At 40.0% G+C, this 25,301-nt stretch overlaps 4 protein-coding genes across 4 annotated transcripts; 2 read left to right on the top strand and 2 right to left on the bottom strand.

Moving 5' to 3' along the window:
- Positions 1-328: 328 nt before the first annotated feature.
- On the bottom strand, positions 329-4,437 carry LOC132256806 (probable inactive tRNA-specific adenosine deaminase-like protein 3). Its single transcript, XM_059753362.1, has 2 exons — positions 2,746-4,437; positions 329-743 (listed from the first exon to the last, which is right to left on the bottom strand). Exon 1 carries the CDS (start codon positions 3,887-3,889, stop codon positions 2,813-2,815), a length of 1,077 nt encoding a protein of 358 aa, XP_059609345.1. The 5' UTR covers positions 3,890-4,437; the 3' UTR covers positions 329-743; positions 2,746-2,812.
- Positions 3,927-22,881, top strand: LOC132256787 (E3 ubiquitin-protein ligase MARCHF2-like; the record flags this gene model as incomplete). Its single annotated transcript, XM_059753334.1, has 4 exons — positions 3,927-3,940; positions 21,723-21,857; positions 22,437-22,659; positions 22,777-22,881. Coding segments are annotated over 4 exons (477 nt in total), but the record flags the coding sequence as incomplete, so codon positions are not given.
- On the bottom strand, positions 8,409-9,549 carry LOC132256807 (E3 ubiquitin-protein ligase RNF113A). Its single transcript, XM_059753363.1, has 2 exons — positions 9,363-9,549; positions 8,409-9,302 (listed from the first exon to the last, which is right to left on the bottom strand). Exons 1-2 carry the CDS (start codon positions 9,442-9,444, stop codon positions 8,440-8,442), a joined length of 945 nt encoding a protein of 314 aa, XP_059609346.1. The 5' UTR covers positions 9,445-9,549; the 3' UTR covers positions 8,409-8,439.
- LOC132256805 (decapping and exoribonuclease protein-like) lies at positions 9,622-10,893 on the top strand. The gene is made up of 2 exons (XM_059753361.1): positions 9,622-10,225; positions 10,290-10,893. The coding sequence occupies exons 1-2, from the start codon at positions 9,673-9,675 to the stop codon at positions 10,883-10,885; spliced, it is 1,149 nt and encodes a 382-aa protein (XP_059609344.1). The 5' UTR covers positions 9,622-9,672; the 3' UTR covers positions 10,886-10,893.
- Positions 22,882-25,301: the final 2,420 nt, after the last annotated feature.

The raw sequence follows: 25,301 nt of genomic DNA on the forward strand, positions 1-25,301 counted from the left end.
GCCAACACTTTTCCCAAATCAGATATTTATTGTCTCTATATTGTCTCTTCGTTGTCCTGCTTTGCGGGACTAAGACCTGTTTCCAGGGACTGATTCAATTGAATCTGCGTAAATGAGAATGAAAATCATTCAAAGGCTTTTATCGTGCGTCGTCAACACGCTGGAAAAACTCCCCGTGAGTTTTCTCAGCACACACACTTTTCACTCCTTATTGTTCCTCTTCTTGCACTGCAAATCCACAATTACACACACACACAATGTCTCGTCACTTTTGCACAGGCAAATTTGCCAAGAGCTTTCCTTTTTCCCACTTTTGCCTTCGAGGCACTTTTCTCTCTCTCTCTCAGAGATTACAAAGTCCGTTGAGCGAGTTGAGAGCGCTTGAGCGCAAGCTGAAGTGAACTTCTTCGGGCGGATGTCCAATAACAACTGGCGAGAAATCACTTTCAGTCGTCACAAGTTATCCACACAGTAGAAATATTCATCGCGCAACAAGAGCCCAGAGCTTCAGAGCCGCGTCACATTCCATCAGGCTGGTTGGTTTCTTCATTTAATTGATTTGTTTATTGAAATGCTATTGTGGCAGCAATCAACCAACACTTGCCGCCACACAACCCAATCCAGCGCTCTTCAAATACTCATCCTCGTGCATCTCCGCAATCACCATCTCTCTCTCTGTCTTGGGAACACCGCACAAATTGCCACCCCTGGACCGAAGACTGTTGCCCCCGCGACACACCAAACTGGAATGATAGGGAGAAATGAGATGCAATTAAATTTTATATATTGGAATATTTCTCATCATCTCGCGTCGTCTCACTTCCTCAACGTTGTGCGCGCGATGTTTGCCAAAGAAAAATAATAATACAGAGGAGACCCTCTCAAGAAACCAACTGTATTCCACCCAATTCGCCCGACAATGCTTGAAAATGCCTTCTCGAAGCGCCGTGACGCAGAGCCCGATTCCCCAAGACACTCCTCCCCATCGTTAGTATCAATTAAAAAGACATTTTCATCTTCTCCCATCAATACACAGCATCGCCGCGCGCATAACAAGCACTTCGTCGATATGGTAAAAATGCGTGAAAAGTTTTATTTGAAAATTTATCACCATCAATTTACACAAGTGGCCAACCAATTGAATGCTGTACAGTTTCATTGTCAACGCTCATACATTATTTTCCATATAATATATTGGACTTCAAACTTAATCAGTGGAAAATAATGTTTTCTCGATCATGCCATTGCGCATGCCATTGAAAGATGCTACATTTCGGCCTTCGGGATTAGACGAGACACACTTTGTAAATATATATGGCGAAATTGACACGCGAATCAACGCGAAAATTGTCTTCGCAAAATTGCCCACTGAAAAACACCCACGCAATTCAATGGTAAATTGTTATTGAGACATTTACAACCGGATCAGTTAAAATGGAAACTTATGGTTAATTGTTGGCACAGCTTAGAAGAAACTCTCTCTCAGTTTGTCAAACTACGAAGATGATCTCGAGTAGGTTAATCTCACACCCTGACAGTCTTGTTTCTCATTCACATTTCTATGGTTTGTCAGATAAATGTGGAAACTCTCCAACATTCTTAATTTAACATTAATCCCCAAATTATAATGAATCTCTTAAGTTTTCCTTCGATAATTCTATAAGAATCGACTTTGAATCACTTTTTTGGGTATTTTTCCAACTATAACCTCAAAATGTCATGAAAAGATCTTTAAAAACTCAATTTGGAAGCTTTCTAGATCACAAAATCATTTGTGATAATTTCCAAATGAACTAAGAATTGCTGATTCAGAGTTAAAATTGTACAAAAAGATGATCATTTTTGAGGTTATGTACAATCTTAGCATAATTTGAGATATTTATTTGCTGCCAGGAATTCAAATCAAGGGGAAGATTATGTTGTATTAAGTTTCCATCCGATATTTGTGTGAGAATTCACTTAAAACCGGCTTTTTGTGTATTTTTTCCGACCATAACCTCAAAATATCACAAAGAAATCTTCAAAATTTACCAATCTCCGTCAAAATTGTCCATAAAGTTCTCTATCCGACTAGGGCATAAGAATTAATATACTAAAATGCAAATTATTCCCTAAATCTGTCCGTGCTTCCTTACATAACCTAGAAAAGTATTATTACGTTTGTTTCTGCATTAAAATCAACAAGAAATCCAAAGAATCGGGATGATTTGTCAGTAAAAGAAGCACGCAAAAAAGAAATATTGAAGGTTTTTCAACACTTCCACACTCCTTAAGTACTTCTGCTGAGCCTGTACACCACTTCTGACTGTATTATCTTCCCCTTGTTTAATACAATTAAATTCATTTTATTTATTTTATGATTTGAGAGAGCGAAAAATCAACTTTAAACAGAGTAGAAATGAGAATACATCAAATTTCTTGCTTTGCATGATGTCCAAAATCAATTTCTTGGAAAATTCCTCAAGTTCCTTGCTTGTGTCCTAAAGATTAATTGTGCCAATTAAAGGCATTTGACACAGAGTCTTTCGTGATGTTGAATTAACTGCTGCACGAAATAGTGATTAATAAAAATGTGGTGCTAAATTGACGCGCAAAACTACCGGATCGCAATTCGCGGTTTTTCATACAGCAAGTTTTCGTGGTTTAACTCAATCATAGCAGAGAAAATCGACACCCAGATGCAAGTGCTGAATTCCAATCGAGTCAATCAATGCAATGTGAAATATGATTAAAAGCCACACTAACTTGAAGATCGGGTTTCGCGGGTGAAATGCAGAATTCGCCCCACTTTTGCACGGCAGACGCGCGCTGATCAGTCAATTCTGAACACTTGATAGTGGTGATTTAGCTCCTTGATTGTGTGCAGCTGAGCGGTGCTCATCAGGGCGCCGGATGGCGACTGTCTGTGGAAGAAGACTCTGCGCACGCGGCTGTGGATCAGGGCCATGGCACACATGAGGCAGGGCTCCTGCAGGACGTACAGATCGAAACCGGTGCAGAGATACGGGCCGAACTTGCTGAGATTGCCGCAGTCTCCGCCGTCGCAGGCCAGACTCTTCAGCTGCTGGCGGACGCTGTGCAGGATCTCTGTGCTTTCTGCAGCATCTTCCGCTGGCCAGACGCCGCCGTTCTGACTCCTCGCCACACTGTCGATCGCCACCATTGGCGTATGGCCGAGGGGATGTTTCTCTACGCGCGACCACGCCACTGTGACAATCGCACCGTCCCTGGGATCCACCACAACGGCAGGATTGGTGCGCTTATCGCTGAGGCGCAGGCATATCTCCATGACGCTGATGTGGAAGTTTACTTGGTGATTAGAGAAGATTTGATTGCTGTGCAGCAACTCGAGTTGTTTGTCAGGATGAAATTTACATGGCCACCACTTGGATGCCATCTCAAACTGCCACCGCAGTGTTGGTGTGTCTCTTGGCACACTTTCCCGCCTTATCTGCCCGAGTCTCTCAACTACACTCCCACTTAATCCCATCTGCTCCAGATAGCGCTCTCCGAGCGCCTCTGCACTCCCCAGAATCACATCGCAACCGCGGATTCTCTTCAGGTGCGCAAATTCCGGCAGCGGAAGCATCTTCGCCAGTTCCTGCATCACGCCAGCCAAGCTCTTCTTGTCCTTCACTGTGGCAACAATTGCCGGCACAAAGTGAGGCTCTTCACTGAGGCGCCGATCGAGGACACTGGACACTCTCCAGTTGGGCTTCCGCCTCTTCATCTCCGGACTCACACTCACTCTCTCATCACACTTCATCCCATCTTCCGTGGCCATCTCTCTCTCTCGCGCGCGCGCGTGGTCTGCAAGAAAGAATTCCTCGTCACTGTCGTCGAATTGACCTCGCGCTGGAATGTCTCTGCTTCTTTCTGGCCTCATCATTATTGGGAGGAAATAGACAGCAAGCGAGCATCATAGAAATGATATGGAAGTGTCTTCAGCAGGCAGATAAATATCATTATATTTCATTCGATATGCAGTGAAGTGGCAAAAATAATGGAGCGAATCGATTCTCCAGTGTGACTTCTAAAGGATCTTCTCTAGCATCTCTTTGAGAAGACGAAACAAAACATCCAAACACATTCTTGGCTCTGAATGTCTAAAAGCTTGTTTGAAAGTTTCCTGAAGAGCGATACAATCTCATAAACATGTTTCTTAAATCCAAGAAAACAAAGAAATCCACAAAAAATCAATTATAATCGCTTTGCATTAACCTTATCAATGAACATTGACAACAGAAGTGCTTTTCTTTATCAAGTTCACTATCAATGATGCAATATTTGTGTGCTTTTTCACCAGAAAGGATCATAATTTTTGGATTCACTCTGTTAAAGTGTCTTTCACATCATCTTAACTCTGTGATTCGCAATAAATCAAGATCTTTTTCTCCCAAATTCATCATTCATCATCGTGTTTTTCTCCTTTTCCTCTCTCTCTCTCTCTCTCGTGATCGAATCGTTTTGTTTTGTAGCTTTGATATTTTTTAAGCTGGGACGAAGTTGAAGAGAGACATGAGAAAATCTCTCACTTTAGCGGTTTTTCTTTTTGAGTGATAAAACTGCAGCAAATCACGCCATTCTGGCCTGACTTTGATAATGCTGGATGGATTCAATGAACATTGATGATAATTTTTTTTTGCCTGCAACCTTCTCAATTCTTGTCCTTCTTCGTGAATATATTTTGGCCCGATTGCGTAATGAAATGTTGGGCAATTGTGTTCGGATTCAGAGCGAGAGAAAAAGTTTAATGACTGATTTGTCGACTGTTTTTATCAGGTTTTTCAAAAGTGTCGTCAAAAGAAATTGATAAAAAGCCAATGAAAAGTTCAGTAATGGTCAATTATTGCTCTCAAAAATTACGTCAATGTGTGAAGAATATGATTTTTTCTCTCTCTCTCTCATGTCAGAAGTCAGAACATAATTTTGTACATTGAGAGAATCAAGTTTCTCTGCCTCATTTGACTTCTTCACTAATGCTTATGAAATCAAATGGTGGATTTTTCAAAACTTGTGTCGAGAAGAATGAGCTTTTTTGTGTGTGATTATAAAACTTCCCAGTTTAGTTATTGAACAATGAATGATTTAAGATAAATTTTCCACCTTTTTTACACACTTGGTTCATTCGTAATTTATTCATCTTGCTGCTGATGTTCTTTGGAAGTCCCTTGAGAACCGTTTTGACTTTGGAATGTGCGTGGCTTCACGCATAAACAGACGCATGTAAATAGTGCTTAATCTCTTAATAGGGTCTTTCAACTTTTTCGAAAGTTCTCGCGCGTGACCTTCTTCAGCTCGGTCACCCTGTAAATGTAACATTCTTCAAGTCCATCGCGTTTGAGTCTGTCTCTCTCTCTCTCTCTTTGTCGCACACGAATGAAAATTATTACACTTTTGCAGCGTGCAGAGGGAAAAATAGTCAATTTACAGCAGAGAGAAACCCGTTGCATATTCATTAATATATTGGAAAAAAACAAGAAATAGCATAAAAACCAGTGTGACATGTTGGTATGAATAAATCAAACCTATTATGCTAAACAAGTTACAATTTTATGCAAGGGGAAGATATTATGATCGGAAGTGGTGTACAGCTTTTTGTGAAAGTGTTTGGGAATTGGAAGTGGTGAAATATTTACAAAATTTGCATAGAAAAAGCTTCAGTTTCATCAAATTGAGGCATTTTCTATATAATTTTACTTTGATTAAATGAATTTTATTGCTTTTCTAGGTTATGTGATTGACTTAAAACAGATTCTGTCGATTTAATAATCCTCAAAATCGTCAAATTTGCGGTTAAGCTGGGATTATTTCATTTTTTCTCCACAGAATTGAGCATTTTTGATCGAAAAAAAGCTTAAAAATCAATCATAACCTCAAAAAATCCAACTTCAGTCTAGAAGAATTGTTCTTTGTTTAGTTATTTTTGCAGTTTTTGCTTTAAAGTGATAAATTCAACCTCATTATCTAGTAGAAGCATTCAGAGATTCATTCTTTTTACACATTTCCAGGTATATAAATATCGAAATTAGTCCAAAAAAGATTTTTTAAGTCCAATTCATCATAACCTCACAATTTGGTCAGAATTTTTCAAAGCATTTACTAAAGGCAAAACTGTGAGAAGCGATGAAAAATACCTTTAAAGACGTTCAGAAGTGTGTGGAAGTATTAAGGATTCTTCCTACAATTTGTGGAAGTGTCAGGAAGTGGTGTACAGATCTGAGACAAATTATCCCCCCCTTGATTTTATGTATTTGAGCATTTTTCCCTATTATTTATCACCAGTATTAGTGAAGAAATTGTGCCTCTGTCTAATTGCACGCGAGACAAATGCGTGAGGGACAAATCGTCACCTGCATTGGACGCCAAAGTAACCACACAAGAAGCTTCAGCGGAGCGTCGTTGCGACTGTGGGCGATGCAGCCGACGAAATGGAGCATGAAATTGCTTTTCTGGGGATGATAGTGACTGAGAGAAACATGTTTGTGCCATCAAATATCTGTGTAATTTACAAATAATCAACATTCTGAGGGCAAAACCAACATTTTGTCCGTTTTTCTCTTTCTTTCTCTCTTCATTTTCATTATTATTACTTCATGTTCTACAGATTATGTTCATATTCTTCTTGACAGCGAGAGAAACAAGGCGCGAGCAAGAGAGAGAGAAAAAATACAATTGAGAATGACCCAAAAAAATATCTAATTAATTTGATTTCTTTGAGCTTTTTCTCTCTCTTCTCAATTCAACAACTTTGTCCTCTAATCTCAGAGTGACGTTGAGTACATTTCAGCATGTAATTTCTGTCCACTCGACAAAGCTTTTTCGAGGCAATTTGTCCAGAGCGAGTGTGGAAATGGTTTTTGTCCCGCTGAGCGGGAAATTGCTTACGTGGAATTTGCACGAGATAGAAAATGTCACAATTAACGTACGCGAAAATAGCAATCATTTCGCACTCGTGGTGTTGATGATGAGAGGGAAAAACAGAGTCCAACTGAATCTGCCACGCTGAAATGGTGCAAAGAAAAGGCCGAGAAAAGCAACTTGTTGATCATCAACAGTCTAGTGTTGATAATAATGGAGAATTTCTCTCGAGATTCGATTAGAATTGATTGATTGATTTATTTTGCCATCCCAATTGCTAAACTTTCGATTAGAACTTTGAGAATATTTTAGATTTGAACACTTAATAGATTTGTTAATTAGACACAAAATTCAAAAAATTAATCAATTCAATATTGAAAAAATACAAATTGGAACGAAAAAGAAGCTGAATTTCTGATTAGAAGTATTTAAATGACATCTAATAAGTTTAAGATTGATTTGTCGGATTCATCATTATTCTGTATAATAATAAGAACTTCAATAAGAAGAACATTGTTCATTCACTAGTAGATAATGGAAATAAGATGTTTTTCTTGTTTTTTTTTATTCTTGGATAAATCTAGTTAAATAATTATAGTTTTTTTTATATGTAAATCAATTTAAACGCTCTGCGAGTATGGAAAAAATTCGAAATTGCGTAATTTGCCAAAGGATAATTTATTATTGATTTAATCCCAGTTCACATAATTGCCCCGCATTGCGCTAAGAGTAATATTTTCAACCCTGAAAAACTGAGTGACTAAAATTTAATATCCTGCAAAGAAGGTATTTCCGGTTCGATGGCATTTCTGCTTTATCGGGGAAAAAGAAAGGAAATTGAATCTCGAAAGCGCGGACAAAGTGAGTGCTGATAAGCTTCACGACAACTAAAAAAAAATGCTTCAGACTTGAGCGAGTCGGCTTGGAAAATCCCTGAGCGCAGACCTCAGTTTCCCTCCAAATATGGCGAGGTGTTGAGCGCTGGTAAGGAACCAATTGGATGGGAGTTGAGGAGCGCGAGTGATAACGCCATCGTGAGTTTTATCAGCTGGCGAGCGAAATTCCAGCGCGAATTTGCACACGAGATAGCAAAACAAATGACGTCGGCGCTGCTCAAGGCCGTCGGCAAGGAGTCAATTGCGCCCCCAAGTCAGAGGAGCGTCTCCTGGAGAGAGAGAGAGTAGCATTGAGGGGCCCTGAGGCCGGGCTGCGCGGGGGAAATGGTCAGGTATTCGCGATAATTGCGGAAATTACGTCTCACTCATGATGCCATTACGTGACAATCGGCCGGACAGAAACAAGCCTGATTGGGCGTCTGTGCACGGCAAAGCGCCACGAGAGTGGCTGAAAGAGACTCTGGGGAGTTGCTTGGAGCTGCTGGCACTGCACTTACCTTGGAATCGTGGTGGGAAGAGGCGGTTTTGCCTCTTTTCTCATGCACTTTTGCTGCTACACTCGCGACACTGCGCCTTGTCAAGCTGACGGCGAGTGGCGGCGAAACTGACGCGCGCGCGCACTTTGAATGTCAGCAGATGTCAGCAGAGGGAAAAGCAGTGGATTTATTTTGAGAATTCTTCATTAATCTGAATCATCGTCAGTGGCGCATTTTTGAGCCTCGTCCAGCTTCAGCTTGTTGATCAACTGCGTGGCGGGATTGAAGACGCCATTCGTCTGGTTGCCGCAAACGAAGCATCTTGAGGACTTCTTGTACTGCGCCAGAGCGCACTTCTCGCAGAAGTAGTGCTTGCACTTCGTGATGATGGGATCCGTGAAGCTCTCCCGGCAGATGATGCACTTGAAGGGCAGCTCTTCCTCGTCCGAATGTATCTCGTACTTTCCGTCATCTTCGTCTCCTGACTCATTCTTGCGACTCGTGCCCTCCATCTCCAGCTGCCAGCCGTGTTTGTAGTCGCTGCGGTCGTGCAGGAACTTGCAGCTGTCGCCGAAGCCGCAGAAGCCCGTCTCCTTGTAGTCCTTGCAGATGTCCGGCTGGTAATCCCACCGCACAGTGGCTCTCAAGTGACTCGGGGCTCTGATGGGGCCTTTCCGCACCATTCCCGAGCTGGCATTCCCCATCGCGGTGTCCTTCTTCTTGTAGAACTGCGTGTAATTGTTGATTCCGCGGTAAATCTTGTCATCCGCCTTCCCGCGAAGCTCATCATTCACTGCCTGGCTCTTCTCGAAGATCGCCTGTGCGTCTCTGTCCTTCTCCGTGTCAATCTCCACCGTGGCCGTGGCGCCCTGGTCCGTGGGCCCCAAAGGCATGGCGCTCCGATTGGATCTGTAGCTCACAATCGCAGCATCTTCATCTTCAGAGCTCGAGGCTCTCTTTTCCTTCACTTTCAGCGACTTCACTCCCGAGGATTTGTGCACATTGGGGTTTATCTTGCCCGAACGAGATGATCCTCTCACCACGGCGCTCTCCTGGTCGCTGCTGGAGCCTGAAATCTCAGGAAAATTAAGTTGTTTACAATTTTCCAAGAAACTTGAGATGAACTCACTTGAACTTGATGACGATTGTTTTCTCTTCCGCGCTCCTTTGTTCCGGACATTCAGTTTCTTAAAAGACACCCCTGAGGACATGATTGACACGAAAATACACAGGAAAAGCAAGGAAAAACCCAAAAAACTCTTTAAAAACTAAACGCTCTGCCCAAACAACAAAACGTCAAAACAGCGGAATTGAGGGGTTTCACGCGCGGCGAAAACGCAATTGAGTGGATTTAACAGCTGATTTTTCAAACAGAGTGTTTTTCAAGTCGTGTTTTGTTGCGTTTCTCCTTGTGTTCTTGCGCTTTTCCCGTTAAAATAATGAGTGCCAGGGACACAAATCTCGTGGCAGACTACAGGAATTATAGTCACTTGAGTGAGAACTTCCCAAAAGTGACAAAACCTCGAGTGGTGAATAGTTTCAGCATTGACAGGAAAGGAGTTTATCACGAGAGTCTGGAGCAGCTGAAGTACTTGAATCTTCCAGTGGGCAGAGTTCAGTGGGATCTCAACAATGGCTATGAGATATATGAGAAGAAGGACAGCAATTGTAACAACATAACCTACATCTTGCAGTTCATCGAGAAGAACTGGAAGAGAATGCATATTCACAGCAATCATCCGGACAGAGACAAGAAGATAATCTTCCCGGACATTGTGTGCTTCCGTGGACTGCTGAGGCTCCTCATGTGCACTCCCTACGAGGCGAGTCCACGGTGCGATGGCTGGATTATTCTGGCCTCGAAGTATCGCGGCACAATTTATCTGTATGAGAAATATACACCAGAAAAGGAGGTAAAGGTGGCTAATATGCCAAAGGACCATCAGAAGTTCTGCTATTACGGATACAAATTTGAGCAGTACATCATGACCAGTGAGAGAAGAATCTGTCTGAGATATTGAGCAAGTTGCCTGATAATTTCTGTGTTCATTTCCAGAGGAACCAGGAAAACCCAACGATGTTTCCGAGCCTGTGATTGAGCGAGAGGAATTTGACGTGGGCTTTAAGACTGAAATTGGCCATCATCGAGTCTTCTACATTGCCGAAGTCGATGGAATAGACTCCAAAGTGCCTGTGGACAAGGACGCCGATCTGTCCAGAACTCCTGTGGAGTTTGTCGAGGTGAAGACAACGAAGAAGATCGAAAAGTTCTACGATGAGAAAAATTTTCATCGGTACAAGCTAAGGACTTGGTGGTGTCAGAGCTTCCTGGCCGGCATAGAAACGGTATATTACGGCGAGCGAACGGCCAAGGGCATCGTTGAGACTGTGAAGGAGATCCCAGTGAAGGACATGCCGAAACTGGGCAAGAATGACTGGTCAACAGTGATCTGCATGAAGTTCTGCATTCTCTTTCTCGACATGGTGAAGGATTTCATGAAGAACATCGACGATTCTGATACAGTCATCAAGTTCTCTTTCAATCCTCGTGTCAGCGATTATGTGCAGTTCGAGGAATTTCTGGGAAAATCCCCGCTGACTTTCTTGGAACCGTCTTTCGTCGAGTTCCTGTGCGCTCAAGACAAAAGATAATAATGAGTGAGTGGAGAAAATAAAATGTTTCGTGTATTTTCGTACAAACATATGAATTTTTGTGCATCGTGAAATTTATTTCCCACAATAATTTCCTATTATCTTTTTCTGGGGTAATTTTAAGTTCAATATCTCGCGTATTACTTACTTACTTACGTGAGTTTGACATCCGATTGAGGGACATAGCCTTCTCCATTAGAAGAGATATTCGAGACAAGTTTTTTTTTACGGCGTCAGTTTGTCAGCTTGCCGACCAACCATAAGTGGTTCTAATGTCCACCTTTATATATACAGAGACAGAGCACAAGACAATTCCAGTGAAGCGTATGTTCAAAGCAGTCAAAGCAGCCACAGTCGCTCAATAACTCGCGTATTGCCATGCAAAAAGCCATAGAGTGCCTAAAATTTGAATGCTTTTTATCATTTTCTTGAAGATAGAAACTGTGAGGAATTGTTGAATAGATTGAAGAGTTAAAGGCTTCAAAAGACGCTTAAAACCATCACAATTTTCCTGGAAAAGATCTCCAGAACATCTCCAATCTGGGATGTTTGCAGCTCTTGTCGCGCCTTTTGGACATTTCTGTCCATGGTTGTCTAATTGAATTAATCTCTCTTCATTACCGGCCTTTTTCCACTCCTCCGTGAGGCTTATAATCCACAATTTAGAGGCCCTCCGCACTTGTCCTCTCAGTGTAATTGCAGATGGGGGAGAGGAAATTCAATTAGGCGATGTGTGAAGATGCGAGCCCAAGATAGTCCGGGCCTTGGAGTCCTTAGGGAGACTCCTTTTGGGCGCGCAGAAGGAGAGCGTCGATGACACAGTTTTGATAAGACGTCGCACAGCATCTCAAAATCACAGATAATCCGCCTTGATGTTGTGTCACGGGCCGCACATTTCAAAATTGCTCCTCTCCATCGCCACCCAGGAAATTCGCTCTTGACGCCTCTCAAAGGCTTCTTTCATGCCTTCGAGTATCTCTGGGTGACATTTTATCGTCTCTCCTCGCCTGTGTTTGAGGATGAAGTGCTGCAGAATGTCACCACAGGGAATCGTGGGTTTGGAAAGGTAAGAAAGGAAGCTCTCTCGCAGCCATAAAAAGTGTGGAGCTTCACAAAATTCCATTCCGATAGAAACAGGAGTATAAAATTTATCACGGGAAATGCGGGGGGAAAATTCACATGAGAAAACGATGAAAGAGTGAGCAAAAGCGGAGTGACTTAAGAATGGTGAATTTATGACAGCTTCCAAATGCACTGACTTTTCTTATCATTCATCACGCGAATCACGAGTGAAAAGTGTGAGACTTTTTCCAAATATCCGCTCGATTAGAGTTCCTCTCGAAAGCGTCTGAATGCAAATTCCGTGGTCCAGGGAAAAGTTGTGTTATATTGCGTGGTGATTTCTTCTTTCTTCGCTCTGGCGATGTCAGGAGACGTGACAAGACTCTCCTGCGGAATCACCAAGATGTGTTTTATTGCTTCTCCTCCAGACACACTTGGTAATTTAATCAAAAAGTTTCCACCCTCCTCTGCAATTGAGTGTTTGTCCGGCACGGCTTTCCCTCCCGATTGGAGATTAGCAAATTTTCACGTTTGCTGATTATGCCTGAAGAATGGGCGACAGGGAGAGTGGAAGGAGGGGAGTGAACATAATGCGAAAAGTGCCTCACGAGGCGGCAAAGTAAATTAAATTCTTTCTTGCAAATATTTTTCTCAGCCATAGTGTCGAGACAAGGGGGAAATAATATAGTCAGAAGTGGTGTACAAGATCAGCAGAAGTACTTAAGAAGCGAAAGTGTTCAAAAGCTTCCTGAGTACTTCTTTTACTGACAAAATAATCCCATTCCTTTGGATTTCTCTTTTGATTTTCACACAAAAACAATCTTAAGATACTTTTCTAATACGTTTCTAGGTTATGTAAGGAATCACGAACAGATTTAGGGAATAATTCACACTCTAGAACATCAATTCTTATGCTCAAAAGTACGAAAGATCTTTAGTTATTAGCAAAATTAAAGATTTAACGCCACGAACCAGTGTAAATTGTATTGAATTTGAACATAACCTCAAAAAAAAGTCATTGGAACTTGGAAAATATTCATTTAGCAATAATTTCTGGATGATTTTGACTCTGAATCAGCACCAATCAGATGATTTAATTATCCCTAAACGTGCTAGAGTGAATTTTCAAAGATCTCTTGGTAATATTTTGAGGTTATGGTCGGAAAAGATGTCCAAAAGTGCGTTTTTAAATGGATTCTTGCAGAAATATCGGATGGAAACTTAAGAAATTCAATATAATTTGGGAATTTATGTGGAAATAGTCTAAGAACTTCATGTTCTGGAAGTGTGGTGTACAGATTAAGGGCATATTAACTCCCTCTTGGTGCCAGAGAAGCCCGGGGTTTTGCCCAGGGCCAGGAGAGCGGCGATTGTACTTATTTTATGCCCCACGTGGTCCAAAACAGAGACACAGTAAAATTTTAATTGGCAATTTTCCCGAAAAATGTTCCCTTGGCAAACAATTCCAGCACAGAAGCATTTATTAATCCCGATTTTATACCATTTGCAGATGCTTTACGGACTTTATGAACTATTGATTTATTGCCGGGCAATGTTATTGTGCTCTCTCTGGGCTCCTTGTGCCTCGAGAGTCGCTGGCTGAGTAATGTAATTAAATGAGAAGAAAGCACACAGAGTGTGTTTTGTATTAATAAAATTACGAAAATATGGAAGAGGAAATGATGAAGTGAATGAGAGAAAATATTTCAATGTTCAGCACTTTTCTGATTTGCCATTCAATCATGAATATTTCTCTCAATATATTTCTCCTCTTCCTTTGTGTGTCCTTCTTCACGCCACACTCTTCGTCCTCTTGTGCAGCCATCGATAAAATAATTCCTCTCACATCTGTCTCAGAGATGATTTTCTGTCTTTCAGTCTCGCAAATCCTATAAAAATTCACACACAAGCATAACGTAGAAGGGAAAATCCTCATGCTTTCTCATTTCCTTGAGAACAAGCTTGAGAACCTCTTGTCAATCTGACATTGTAGAGTTTGGCGAAAGAATACTGAGAAGACGAATAGTGGAGAAGAAAATGACTGCACATTTATCATCATTCTTCTGGGGAAATGAGTTTTCCAATATTACCACTAAAAATGAGTGATATTTGCAGAAATTACTCCGTCAATTCTGATTTTATCATCCTAGAAACCAACTAAAAACCTCAGCATTATTCAAGACCATCAATTTGTACAAATCTTATCTAGAACAAATCCTTCACAAATATTCTCAACTCTACTGCAATGCATATTTTTTTCTGCCACGGAAACTCTGCAAAACGATACAAATTGATGCAAAATATCCTTTGGTTATTTTGCAAATTAAATATTGCCACAATTGTACGGGTTTTGTGTGTGTAAAATGAATGGAAATCATTTTTCGGCGTCCCCCGTCAGTAAATTTGCATTGATAAAACACTTGTGATAATTTTTGTAAATGACTGGAAAAACCACATTTTGATCAGTGAACAGGATATGGAATTTTGGGCGGGTTGGCCGCAAATGCGACAATTCGTGGTGGGCTCTTTGACATCAGCATTTCCGAAATGCTGCAAACATGATCAAATGTGTGCTCTGGTAAATATTGTCACGCTCTCATTCAGCGCAATGAGAGTAATCAGGAGATCCACGAGAGGACTTCGTCTGCGAAGGATGGCAAAGTGGCGCAATTCTGGCGCACAAGAGGAGGAAAAAGATCGTGGCATTTTGAACGGCAGAGTCATCGAAAAGCAAAACCTGTGCGTGACTTTTGAGCATTTTGTGGTGGAATTCTCCCTCAGACAATCCTCATCATTTTCCCTGTGTGGAAAACTCCCTGTGAACACGCAAAATATGTACAGACGGACTTTAAAGCATCTCTCCAGACATGGAAAATCCTCTTCAGAGTCGGTAAATCGCACTTTGCGGGAGGGAAAAGAATAAATTCTGCCCTGTGGGACGCAAGACTCGAGCATTTAACACTCATCATCATCATCATTACTATCAAACGTCCAACTATTCATTCATATTATTTCGTCTGGAGCCAAGGGGGAGATAATATGATCAGGAGTGGTGTACAGCTTGGGAGGAAGTGTCTAGAAGTAGATGTAGCTAAATATATCAGAATATTTGCACTGAAAAACCTTCAATTTCAACCAAATTGACGCATTTTTCTCATTATTTTGCTCTAAAATCTATTTTATCGCTTTTTTGAGGTTATGTGAGCAATTAAAAACAGATTAAATTATCAAATTTCTCTCTTTCTTGGCAGATTTGAGCATTTTTATGCGAAAAAACTTTATATTGATTGAGAAAAAGTCAAAAAGTGTAACATAACCTCAAAAATATCATTTAAATTGCAGGAAAATGTCTCTTTGCTTTGGTTATTTTAAGAATATTTACACTGAAAAAGCTTCCTTTTCACACAAATTAAAGCATTTTTTAAAATTACTGTGCCCAGAAAAATGAATTTTATCACTTTGTTTTTAGGTTATGTGATAAAATAACCCTCAAAATCGTCTAATTTGTGTTTAAACTTAGAATTTTTCTCTTTTTTGTTAAAATTAAGCATTTACGTTCGAAAAAACTTAAGATTAGGTTATAAAACAGCTTAAAAGTCAACCATAACCTCAACAATGTCTCAGAGAATTTTCTTTGTTTGGTTATTTTTGCATTTTGTGCTTTAAATTGATAAATTTAATCTCATTTCAATTCAATTTTTACAATTTTTATTTATTCATTTAAGGGCGTTAAGAAGTGTCTGGAAGTGTTGAAGATTCTGCAGAGGAATTGCGGAAGTGTTTGGAAGTGGTGTACACTGTTTAGCCGTATTATCACCCCCTTGGTCTGGAGCGTCGCAAGAGTGGATAAATTCATTCATGTGATCCTCTCTGTGTCGTTCTTTTGCCACACTTGAGCCAATCTAGTGCCGGAATGAAGAGCTCCACTCTGAAGCCCGTTCAACTTTATCTGCGAACTGAGAACCTCTCATGAGAGGACTTTGTATAAATTAAATTGCAACCACTAATTTTGCAATTGACATTCAAAATCCATTCAACAGATTGCATGAAAAAGTGTGTGAAAAACATGGGGAAATCCAGTGGATTTTGGGAGAAAATCATCCCCATTCTCCGTGTTGTCGTGCGGAAAGTTGCTCAGGGAAAATCGATAGTGAGTGGAAAATGTGTGGACAACCACCAATTTCCTGGGTTTGGCTCTTGTTATGCTAACTGACGACAGAGAGGCCGGAAATGTTTTCCGAGGGAGCATCATAAATCTTGTTCAGTTAAGTGGTGAGAAGTAAATTACAAGGTTTTTCACGACGAGACCCACAATCAGTCCAGGCAGAGAGGAACATTCGAATTGTGTATGTGCGTAATTCTCGTGAAAAATGTGTTCAATTTCAGTGCGTATTGCATATATGTGTCCAGGAATTTTATTGACACTGGCGTGTTTGGCGATATTTCTGCATGCTTGACGTCGCAAAGAGGCAATTTTTCTTCATTGCCACGGTTCGTTAAGCACCCCCTCATTGGCAAAAATGATCACCACCCCTCGGCGCGCTAACGAGTGTCATTTCCATTCATTTGCCGCACATTTGTTGTTCTCCTTCTGCGGATAATTACATTGAGTGAGGGGTTAATTGATTATTAATTTTACTTTTTTCCTCAGCACGCCGTTTAATTATTATTGATCATGCTTGTTGCCGATTATGTACATGATAAATGATTAATTGGGATGAGTTTCGGCAGGCTCAATTGCTTATGTGTTAATTAATTGAGACATTTTTCGCCGCCCCCCCCCCAAAAACGAGAGACGCACATTTTCGCCCGTTCAAGGAAATTGATTGAGCTGCCAAATTGCAGGTGACACACACACGTATGGAGGGAGTCATTAATAATGGTTAGGATGATCATCCTCCGGAGAAAGATGCGAAGAATTCGCTGTGTGGCTGCAGCCGAGGAAAAATCTCGTGGTTAATCATGCATATGGCGAAGGAGAGAAGGATTCCAGGGTAGCTTGAGGAAATTTGTCAAGTCACTGCTCTCTCTCCTCAGCAACAAAGAGCCATTTCCTTCCAATTCTCCTTCGGGGGCGTCCTGGAAGGGAAAAAGCAATTTTCCCCGGTGGCACTGGGATGAGATTCTGGGCCTCCCAAATCCCAGTGTCGCCCACTCGACCAGGATAACTGAGGATGAGGGAAATTTCCAGGCCAAGAGAGAGAGAGAGAGAGATTTCGGCGGTGATAATTGTGTTGAAGTTTTCACTGCCGTTTCGCCAGCAAGACATGGTCAACTGGGATCGAGGGGCAAATCATAAGGCGATTAAATAATCAAAAAATTATTATTTTCCAAAGAAAAATTGCTGAAAGAAATTTAAAAAATCAATTTCTGAAAAAGGAATTCAAAAAAATGATTATTTTCCCTATTATTATACTTAAAAATGAATTGGTTTCAAAGTAAAATTGCAAAGAATTAAAAAAAATCAAATTCTGAATAAAAAATAATAAAAATTATTATTTTCCCAAGTAAAATTGAAAATCAATCAAATTTTAAATTAAATAATCAAAAAATGTTTTTTTTTTCCAAAAAAAATCAAATTCTGAATAAAGAATTTAAAAAAAAATTTCCCAGGTAAGATTACAAAAAAATTTAAATAATCAAATTCGGAATTAAATAATCAAAAAATGATTATTTTTCCAAGTTAAATTAAGAAAAAAATTCAAAAATTTAATAAGAAAATAAAAAAAATCCATATAATTAAAAAAGAATCAGAATATTCCGAATTATTCAATTATATTCAATTTTGGATTGAATATTCTGAAAAAAATTTAAAAATAATCAGAATTTTGTATGAAATAAACAATTTTTAATCAAAAATTTAGAAAAAATTAAAAAATTATCATAAATTTGTATGAAATAATCACAAAGCTAATGGTCTCAGCTTGCGAGTGATTTTCCCCTTGATTGGAATGGTGTGTGAAGTTCCTCTGGCACTTCTGCCCCAACCACTCCTTGAGGGTGTCGACAAAAGAAATGAATAAGAAGGCGCGCACTTGAATAAATTCTATTCTCAATCTAAACTCCGTAATAAATTTAAATTTTTCCATGTGCCATCGGGATGATTTATTCCTTTTTTTCCCTCAAGTCACGAAGACACAAGAAGACCAGGAAAAAAGTTTCCGCAGATTTTTCCCATCCACGCACACACAGTTTCAGTGATATAATCAGGAAATTCATTCACGTAGGATGTGAGAGACAATGGCAGTGCAAGAAGTGGCAGAAGAACATGAAATGAGATTTTGTCGTCAGTGCAAGTCATGTTAAGTGGTTAATTTGGGATTTCGACATCAAAGTGATGTGTTGTGCTTCTGCAGTGGACAAAACAGAGATTACCTGATTTTCCGGCACAGTTGGAAGGAATTCATTGATCTCTCTTCAAACCCAGCGATGAGTTTCTGACCAAATCCGCACTCTTTGAACTCCACTTTGTCTCGAGACATATCCATGAAGAATATATACACGATTCGACTGTGGCTTCTTCTAATCAACAGAAATTTCTATTCTCATCATTGAAAATGATTCAAATTGCTCTCAGGTAAAATTGACCGCAAACTCAATTGGAAAACACAGTTTTCTAAAGGAAGATTGATATTCACTTTGATTTGGAGACCGCATTCAATTTATTAACAGGAAATTGATTGAAGAGAAAGTAATATTATTTTCATTTATAATATGAAATTTCATGGAATTAAATTCACTGAAGTTCGAAGCGTGTTTCTGTGATTTCTGATCTACTGAAACTTTCCAAATTAAATTCTATTTCCCTTTGTTTCAAATCTGTGTGCATTGAAACTACAATTAGAACATGAGAATGTTGAAAAGTGTGTTCAAAGCTGATGAAAATTCAGTTTTAAATTACAATCTGAATCATAATCAGGAGGAAATAATTTCTTGTGTCACATTTTTACATTGCGCAAATCAACAATTCATTGTTGGAATAGAGAGTAATTTTGCCTTGAATTTGGCGATATTAAATTGATAACAATAAAAATCATTTAATAAAGTATACTGAAGAGAGAGGTTTAAGGGGCATTTCATATTCATTTGTATTTTATGTTCCGGCTAAAATATTCCTGTAATAATTCTCACCCATTTTATTCAAAGCCCATCAATTTCAGTCGAGGGACAATTGAACAGCAAATTTGTGGTCACAATGGAGACCCATTAAATATTTTGTGGCTGAGTAAATAAAAACCACCGAAAATCAATGGCAATTGAGGAGTGGAATCGAAGCTCAGCAAGGGCAGTTATTTAACTGGGTTGGACCGAAATGAGACCACGCGCATTAATGGTGGATCATCAATAATGCTGAGGCGAGAGAGACTGCTTAATGGAAAATGGCATAAAGACACTTTTCTTAACGGCTTATTTTGCTGGAAATTTCCTGCTGATGAGTGGATCATTTCACTCCCAAAAATCATGCACAGAATGTGTGTGTGGATTGGACCTTTACGACCCTTTGTGGAGATTTACTGGGACTTTTAACATTGTGGGCGGAGAGAAAGTGAAATTGCTCTCATCGTAAAGTGATGCCTTCGCCTGGAGAAGTCCGAATTCAATAAGACACCATCTTTTTGTCCCTTCCGTCCGTGCACACATTGACCTCGAATTCGATTCCACACAATTCGATTATTTGCTTATTCGAATAGTTTGGCGCCAGTCTGAAAAAGCTCACAAACGAAAGTGGACAAAAGCTCCTCTCCTGTTTTGGATTCGGAGTGCAATTGCTGCAGTCAAGGGGGAGATAATACGGTTAAACAGTTAATAAATAAAAAATTGTGAGGTTATGAATCTTGCCTTAAAATATACTTTCAACCTGGAAATTAGTAAAAAATCGCGAATATCACAATGTTTTCACAGAATTATTAGGTTGATTTTGCCACTTTAGAGCACAAATTGCAAAAATAACTAAACGAAGAGAATTCTCTAAGACATTTTTGAGGTTATGGTTGACTTTTAAGCTGTTTTCTAACCTAATCGAGAGTCTTTTTCGAACGCAAATGCTTAATTTTGCCAAGAAAAAAGAACAATTCTGAGTTTAAACAGAAATTTGATGATTTTGAAGGTTATTTTATCACATAACCTAAAAACAAAGCAATCAAATTCATTTTTGAAGGCAAAATTATTTTTAAAAATGCCTAAATTTGTTGAAACTATAGTTTTTGTAGTGCAAATATTCTTAACCTTAAATATAACCAATGCAAAGCGACATTTTTCTGCAATTTAAATAATATTTTTGAGGTTATGTTTGACTTTTAGGCTTTTTCTCAATCAATATGAAGTTTTTTCACACAAAAATGCTCAAATCTGCCAAGAAAGAGAGAAATTTGATAATTTAATCTATTTTTAATTGTTCACATAACCTCAAAATGCGATAAAAGTGATTTTAATGCGAAATTATTAGGAAAATTCATCAATTTGGTTGAAATGAAAGCTTTTTCAGTGCAAATATTCTATTTATTTTGCCACTTCCACTTCTTAACACTTCCTTTCAAGCTGTACACCACTTCTGACCATATTATCTCCCCCTTGGCTGCAGTCTAAGAGATGTACATTAACAAATACACACACACAGTCCACAGCTGAGTAATTAGACAGGGAAATTGAACATAGCACGAATTGTATTGTGTTCATTGTGCCAAAACAATTGGAATCACTTTGGATAGCATCTCTTTTGCCTCTCTTAGCCAGTGAATGTTCTTTGTGACATGTTCAAGAGTGTGAAGTGCAATTAAACTTCTTTCTGCCGTCGTGCTGAAGATGAAAAAAAAGTGCTGACTTTAATCCAAAGCTTCCCACAAAAGCATTTTATTGCCTTTTTTCTTGGCTATTTTTGAGGAATATTCGCAATTAATGAATTGATTTGAAGCTTGAATTCTGTGAAAATGTGCCCAAATTTTAATTAAAACCATCCAAAAGGCATTTCAAAAGCAATAATTTTGGTATTGAATGGAAATTGAGGCGCTCTTTTTTGAGAAATTCCCGAAATAGAACTTCCTTCCTGCGGTAAACACACGTTCCATATGTATCTGCACTATACATATGTACGAGAGCACACTTCTCGGTAGTGCCTGGAGCGGAATATATTGAGTAGCAGGAGGGTAGATAACAGGTCTTGTTGGACAAATAATTTAATATGTGGTGAGAGGAGTTTGCCTCGCCATACAAGAAAAATATTTGGGGAAACTTTTCCTTTATCTCTCAATTATTTATGTGTGTTTCTTCATGATTGATGATGGGCTCCATGTGAAATGTTTGTCAAGTACTTTCGAGCGGAGGTGCGCGCTCGGGCCACCCGTGAGAGTGTGTCTGAGACATTTGGGGGGTTGTGGGCGGCAAAAGGGGAGAGGCGATGTGTTCGCCGTAGATTGGAAAGTTGTGTATAACATGATTTTAATAGGCACTTGTAGCGAAAGCCCGCCCGTGTGGGGAGAAAGGCGGCCGGGGGAGAAAGCAAACTTTGGATTTTCGAGGGTGGCATTGTTACTTGTCAAATTCTCGTCGTGCTCTTCCTTGGGATTATGGATGAGGACGAGAGGAGGCTGCCAGCGAATGGATCGGATGCACTCACGAGTGCGGTGGACGTGATTGTGCGGGAGGTGATTTCTGATAGCTCACCTGCAGATCCTCTCGCAGCGGCCTTGCTGTGCAGGATTTGCCTGGCAGACGCTTCGAGTCAGAGGTGAGCTTTAACTCCTCCCGAAGACTCTTTCTAATTTGATGCACTTGTCAGGCTCATCTCACCCTGTCACTGCAAAGGAAGCCTGGAGTTCGTTCACATGCAGTGTCTGGAGAAGTGGTTGAATGCGTGTGGCAGCACGATTTGTGAGCTATGTCGTTATCAATACGAAACCACATCGGAACGCAGGTAAGACGTGAATTAATATATTGCGGAGAGAGATATTTGATCATGTTTACCAATTTCGTCAATAGGATTAACCTAGTTTACGTGAGTTTTGGAATACAAATTATGCACACTTTGTAAGTAGAAAAATAAGTGTATAGCATATGTATTTCATACATGAAAGTCATTGCTAAGTAATAAGAACAGAAACAAGTATAAGATTATATAGAATTTATAGTTATCATACTCAATAATTCAGCCCAAAATGTGTCTCTTAATAATCAGAGTGAATAAGTCTTTCCATATACACATCTGTATGCATTATGTAATGCATATATGCGCAAAGAACCGCTCGGAAATATAATTCAATGACGGCTTTACTGAAGTAATCTGAAATTTCCAATCAATATATTTCTATGCTCCAGAAAATCCTGTCCGATGGCATTTCTATGAAATATGACCTATATATTTATATTCATTAATTAATCAGCCTCTCAATATGTCCTGCTGGCCCCCAATTAAACGCCCCAGCATCATATTGTTGGATATGATGAGTGTGTGAAATTAATGGAAATTTGCGAATGTGTGTGTCCCATTCCACAGATTTGGCCTCATGGAATCCCTGAGGATTTGGTATCGACATCCATTGAACCGAAGACTCCTTGGCACAGATATCCTCCTCTGCTTCTTGCTGACAATCATAGGATTTGGCATGACCCTAATTTGTGCTCTTGGCATCCACTACTTCAAGTATAAGACACAAAATCAGGCGGATTTGCCCGAAACCTGGACTCTTGGCTTACTGTGGGTTTTCCTCATTATTGTGGTAATTATTCAGCCCAGGACACACAGTCTTGGCTCAATTTTATCATCTTCTATATGGGCACAAAAGTGTTGGCGAAACGTGAAGAGATTGCCATAAAGTCCCCCTCTTCCCGTCCAGGTCGCCTCGTACATCCTGAACATTTCCCTGGTGGTGAGAAGTCAAGTATATCCCTGGTATCGTTGGTGGCAGAACAATCGCCGAGTGAAATTGCAAATTGTCTGATGGGCTTTTCCACATCAGTGAGTGTCGTGTGAAAGTTCAGTGGGAGGAAAGCGCTCCGAGTTGGAGGAACTTTTTGTGGGTGTGACACATTAAAACAAGCACAATTATTGCCCCCCGCGCCCTTCTGTTATGTTGGCAAAATTGAAGAAGACTCACACAATTGGGCCCCATCAGGAGAAACTTTGAATTACGAGCTGACTGAGAAGAAGGGATGGTGGAATAAAATTTAAGACACTTCTGCGTATGAAGTCGCCCTCTCTCCTCTTCCCACTTCCGCACCATCTCATGAGAATCCCTCAAGAGAAACGACCTGGATGATGGTGAAGTTGAGGAGGGTTTTCCCAGCACAAGACGCCCACTGGTGAGTGTGAAGTTGCTTCTCAAGGTGTGAGATCCTCATGCTGTCTCCCTTCGGCATTTCATGCACAATGCCACAAGCGAGCGACCTTTCTCAATCACTCTCAACATCTGTGATTCTCTGCAGCACCGCACGGCGCGCGATGGTGGAAGGAACCAGTGTAGAAAATGCCGTGAAAAGTTGTAAAACATTTTTTTATCACTTGCTTTTCTCCGAGCCCGAGAGTCAAACGACCGGAAAATACGAAATACACTTTCCCTTCTTCATCCATGCCAAAATATGTTTATCGCGCGACACCGTGAAACAAACTCCGCACTAAATTCTGTCGCAATAATTTTCCATTCTCCACCCGAGAAGCAAATGACATTCGGGAGAAATCCCACCTTAAGAAATAAATTAGTTGCGACGCAAAGAAATAAAGATCCGTGGAATTTCTCTCGCTGATAAATATATACCGTTTTGATACAATTGCGAAAGAAAGGAAATTGCCTGCGAGATTCAATCGCCATTGAGGTGAAACGTCTTTCCTCAAATTAAATGCCATCTTTTCGTGCAATTTCACCCCAAATTTTACTGGCCTAGCAAAGCTATAAAAGTCAGTCATTTGATTTAAAAACTCAGATTGACACTTGAGAGCATTATTTTTAGTGATTTTGGCTTGAGCAGCAGATTAGATAATGGCGGTTTTCTCTGACATTTTCAAATTAACACTAATTTATGGCGTGGGTTTGTTTTTGTGTCAGCCAAAAAACATGAAAGATTCCATGCTCCAATTATCTTCTTGCCAAGCTCCGCTTCCCATTAGTTCCGTGGCAAAGTTGCCAAATGTATTATCACCATTTGAATGGTCAAAGTGCTGCCGAGGGTCAAATGAAGTCGTCGATAAGGGAATCTTGCGAACTTGACACAGTGTTTCATCAAACCACATCTCCGTCAGTCACATTGAAGTTGTTCGAGAAACAATATAGTGAAAAGTTGCAAATTGTGAAAATACCTCTGTTAAAGATGAATCTAATAACATTTGTGCTTCTCTGTGGAATTATTTTCCTCACAATGGGTGAGTTTGTTGCAAATTTTCCACTCGTAAGAATGATTTTGATTAATTGCGCTGCATTTGGAAGTTTTGTTAATGCCTTCAAAAGTTGCCTTTTTCTTTCATTTGCCTCCACTGCGAGGTATGATTAAATTGTTTTCCGTGTCCATTGCAGTTGCTACAGACTGTTAATTGTGATTTTAATTGCGGCACAATCTCGCAGGTCAGTGGCAAAGGTGCACAAGAAATGCGAAAATACAATTTCCTTTGTGAAAAGTTATTAACTGTTAAATATTCTGCACACCAAGACGATAATAGGGGGAAAACTTTCTTTTGTAACTCGCACACTTCCTCTCGGGAAAACTTCACAACTCGAACGTTCAAACCCATTCACGCCTTTTCTATTGATATTTCGCAATATTTTGTGACTGAAATTGCATACACGAGCGTCTTCTAAGCAGCTGGAACTGAAACTCTTGATGTTGAGTGTCATGGCAGAAATCACATTTAATAAATGCAAAATTGAGACACGTGCGGAGATGCTTTAAGACACCAGGTGCAAGTTTCTGCAATACAGCCCGAGGTGTCAATGGAGGGAAATTCATTTCATACCTCTTTTCACTTTGCCTTACTTTTATGTGTGCTTTTTCGCAGCTCTTCTGTTCCAGTGTGTTTCTTAAGCGAGAGAAGAGCTGTGATCTGCAAGAACGTCCGCTGAAATTCACTTGAGAATTCATTTGTAGGATATTAAAGTCATCCGGGTCGAAGAACCAGAAAATGTCTGATCAATCAGAAGTTCAATTAGCTACACGTTTTGCCTATTAAATTGTTTAAAAGGACAATCAAGTGGGCGCGAGGTCAAAAAAAAGGGTTAATATGGGTGGAAAAAAAGCCGGATGATTGAAAAGCTTTTTAAAATTTTAAGCAGTGATTGAAGTTTGGGGTGATATTTGATTTAGATTTGGGCAGCACATGCCACGTGTCAATCGGACGTAATGTGAGGCCATTAGGAGGGCCACTAATGCATGT

Source organism: Phlebotomus argentipes, unplaced genomic scaffold (assembly GCF_947086385.1).
Source record: "Phlebotomus argentipes unplaced genomic scaffold, Phlebotomus argentipes genome assembly contig_17, whole genome shotgun sequence".
In the NCBI taxonomy this organism is placed as follows: domain Eukaryota; kingdom Metazoa; phylum Arthropoda; class Insecta; order Diptera; family Psychodidae; genus Phlebotomus; species Phlebotomus argentipes.

Bases quoted from the DNA above. Each gene is read 5' to 3' on its own strand.
- LOC132256806 (XM_059753362.1), bottom strand. From the start codon at position 3,889: ATGATGAGGCCAGAAAGAAGCAGAGACATTCCAGCGCGAGGTCAATTC.
- LOC132256807 (XM_059753363.1), bottom strand. From the start codon at position 9,444: ATGTCCTCAGGGGTGTCTTTTAAGAAACTGAATGTCCGGAACAAAGGA. The intron at 9,303-9,362 runs GTGAGTTCATCT...CTGAGATTTCAG, and splicing joins ACAATCGTCATCAAGTTCAA to GCTCCAGCAGCGACCAGGAG.
- LOC132256805 (XM_059753361.1), top strand. From the start codon at position 9,673: ATGAGTGCCAGGGACACAAATCTCGTGGCAGACTACAGGAATTATAGT. The intron at 10,226-10,289 runs GTGAGAGAAGAA...GTTCATTTCCAG, and splicing joins TGAGCAGTACATCATGACCA to AGGAACCAGGAAAACCCAAC.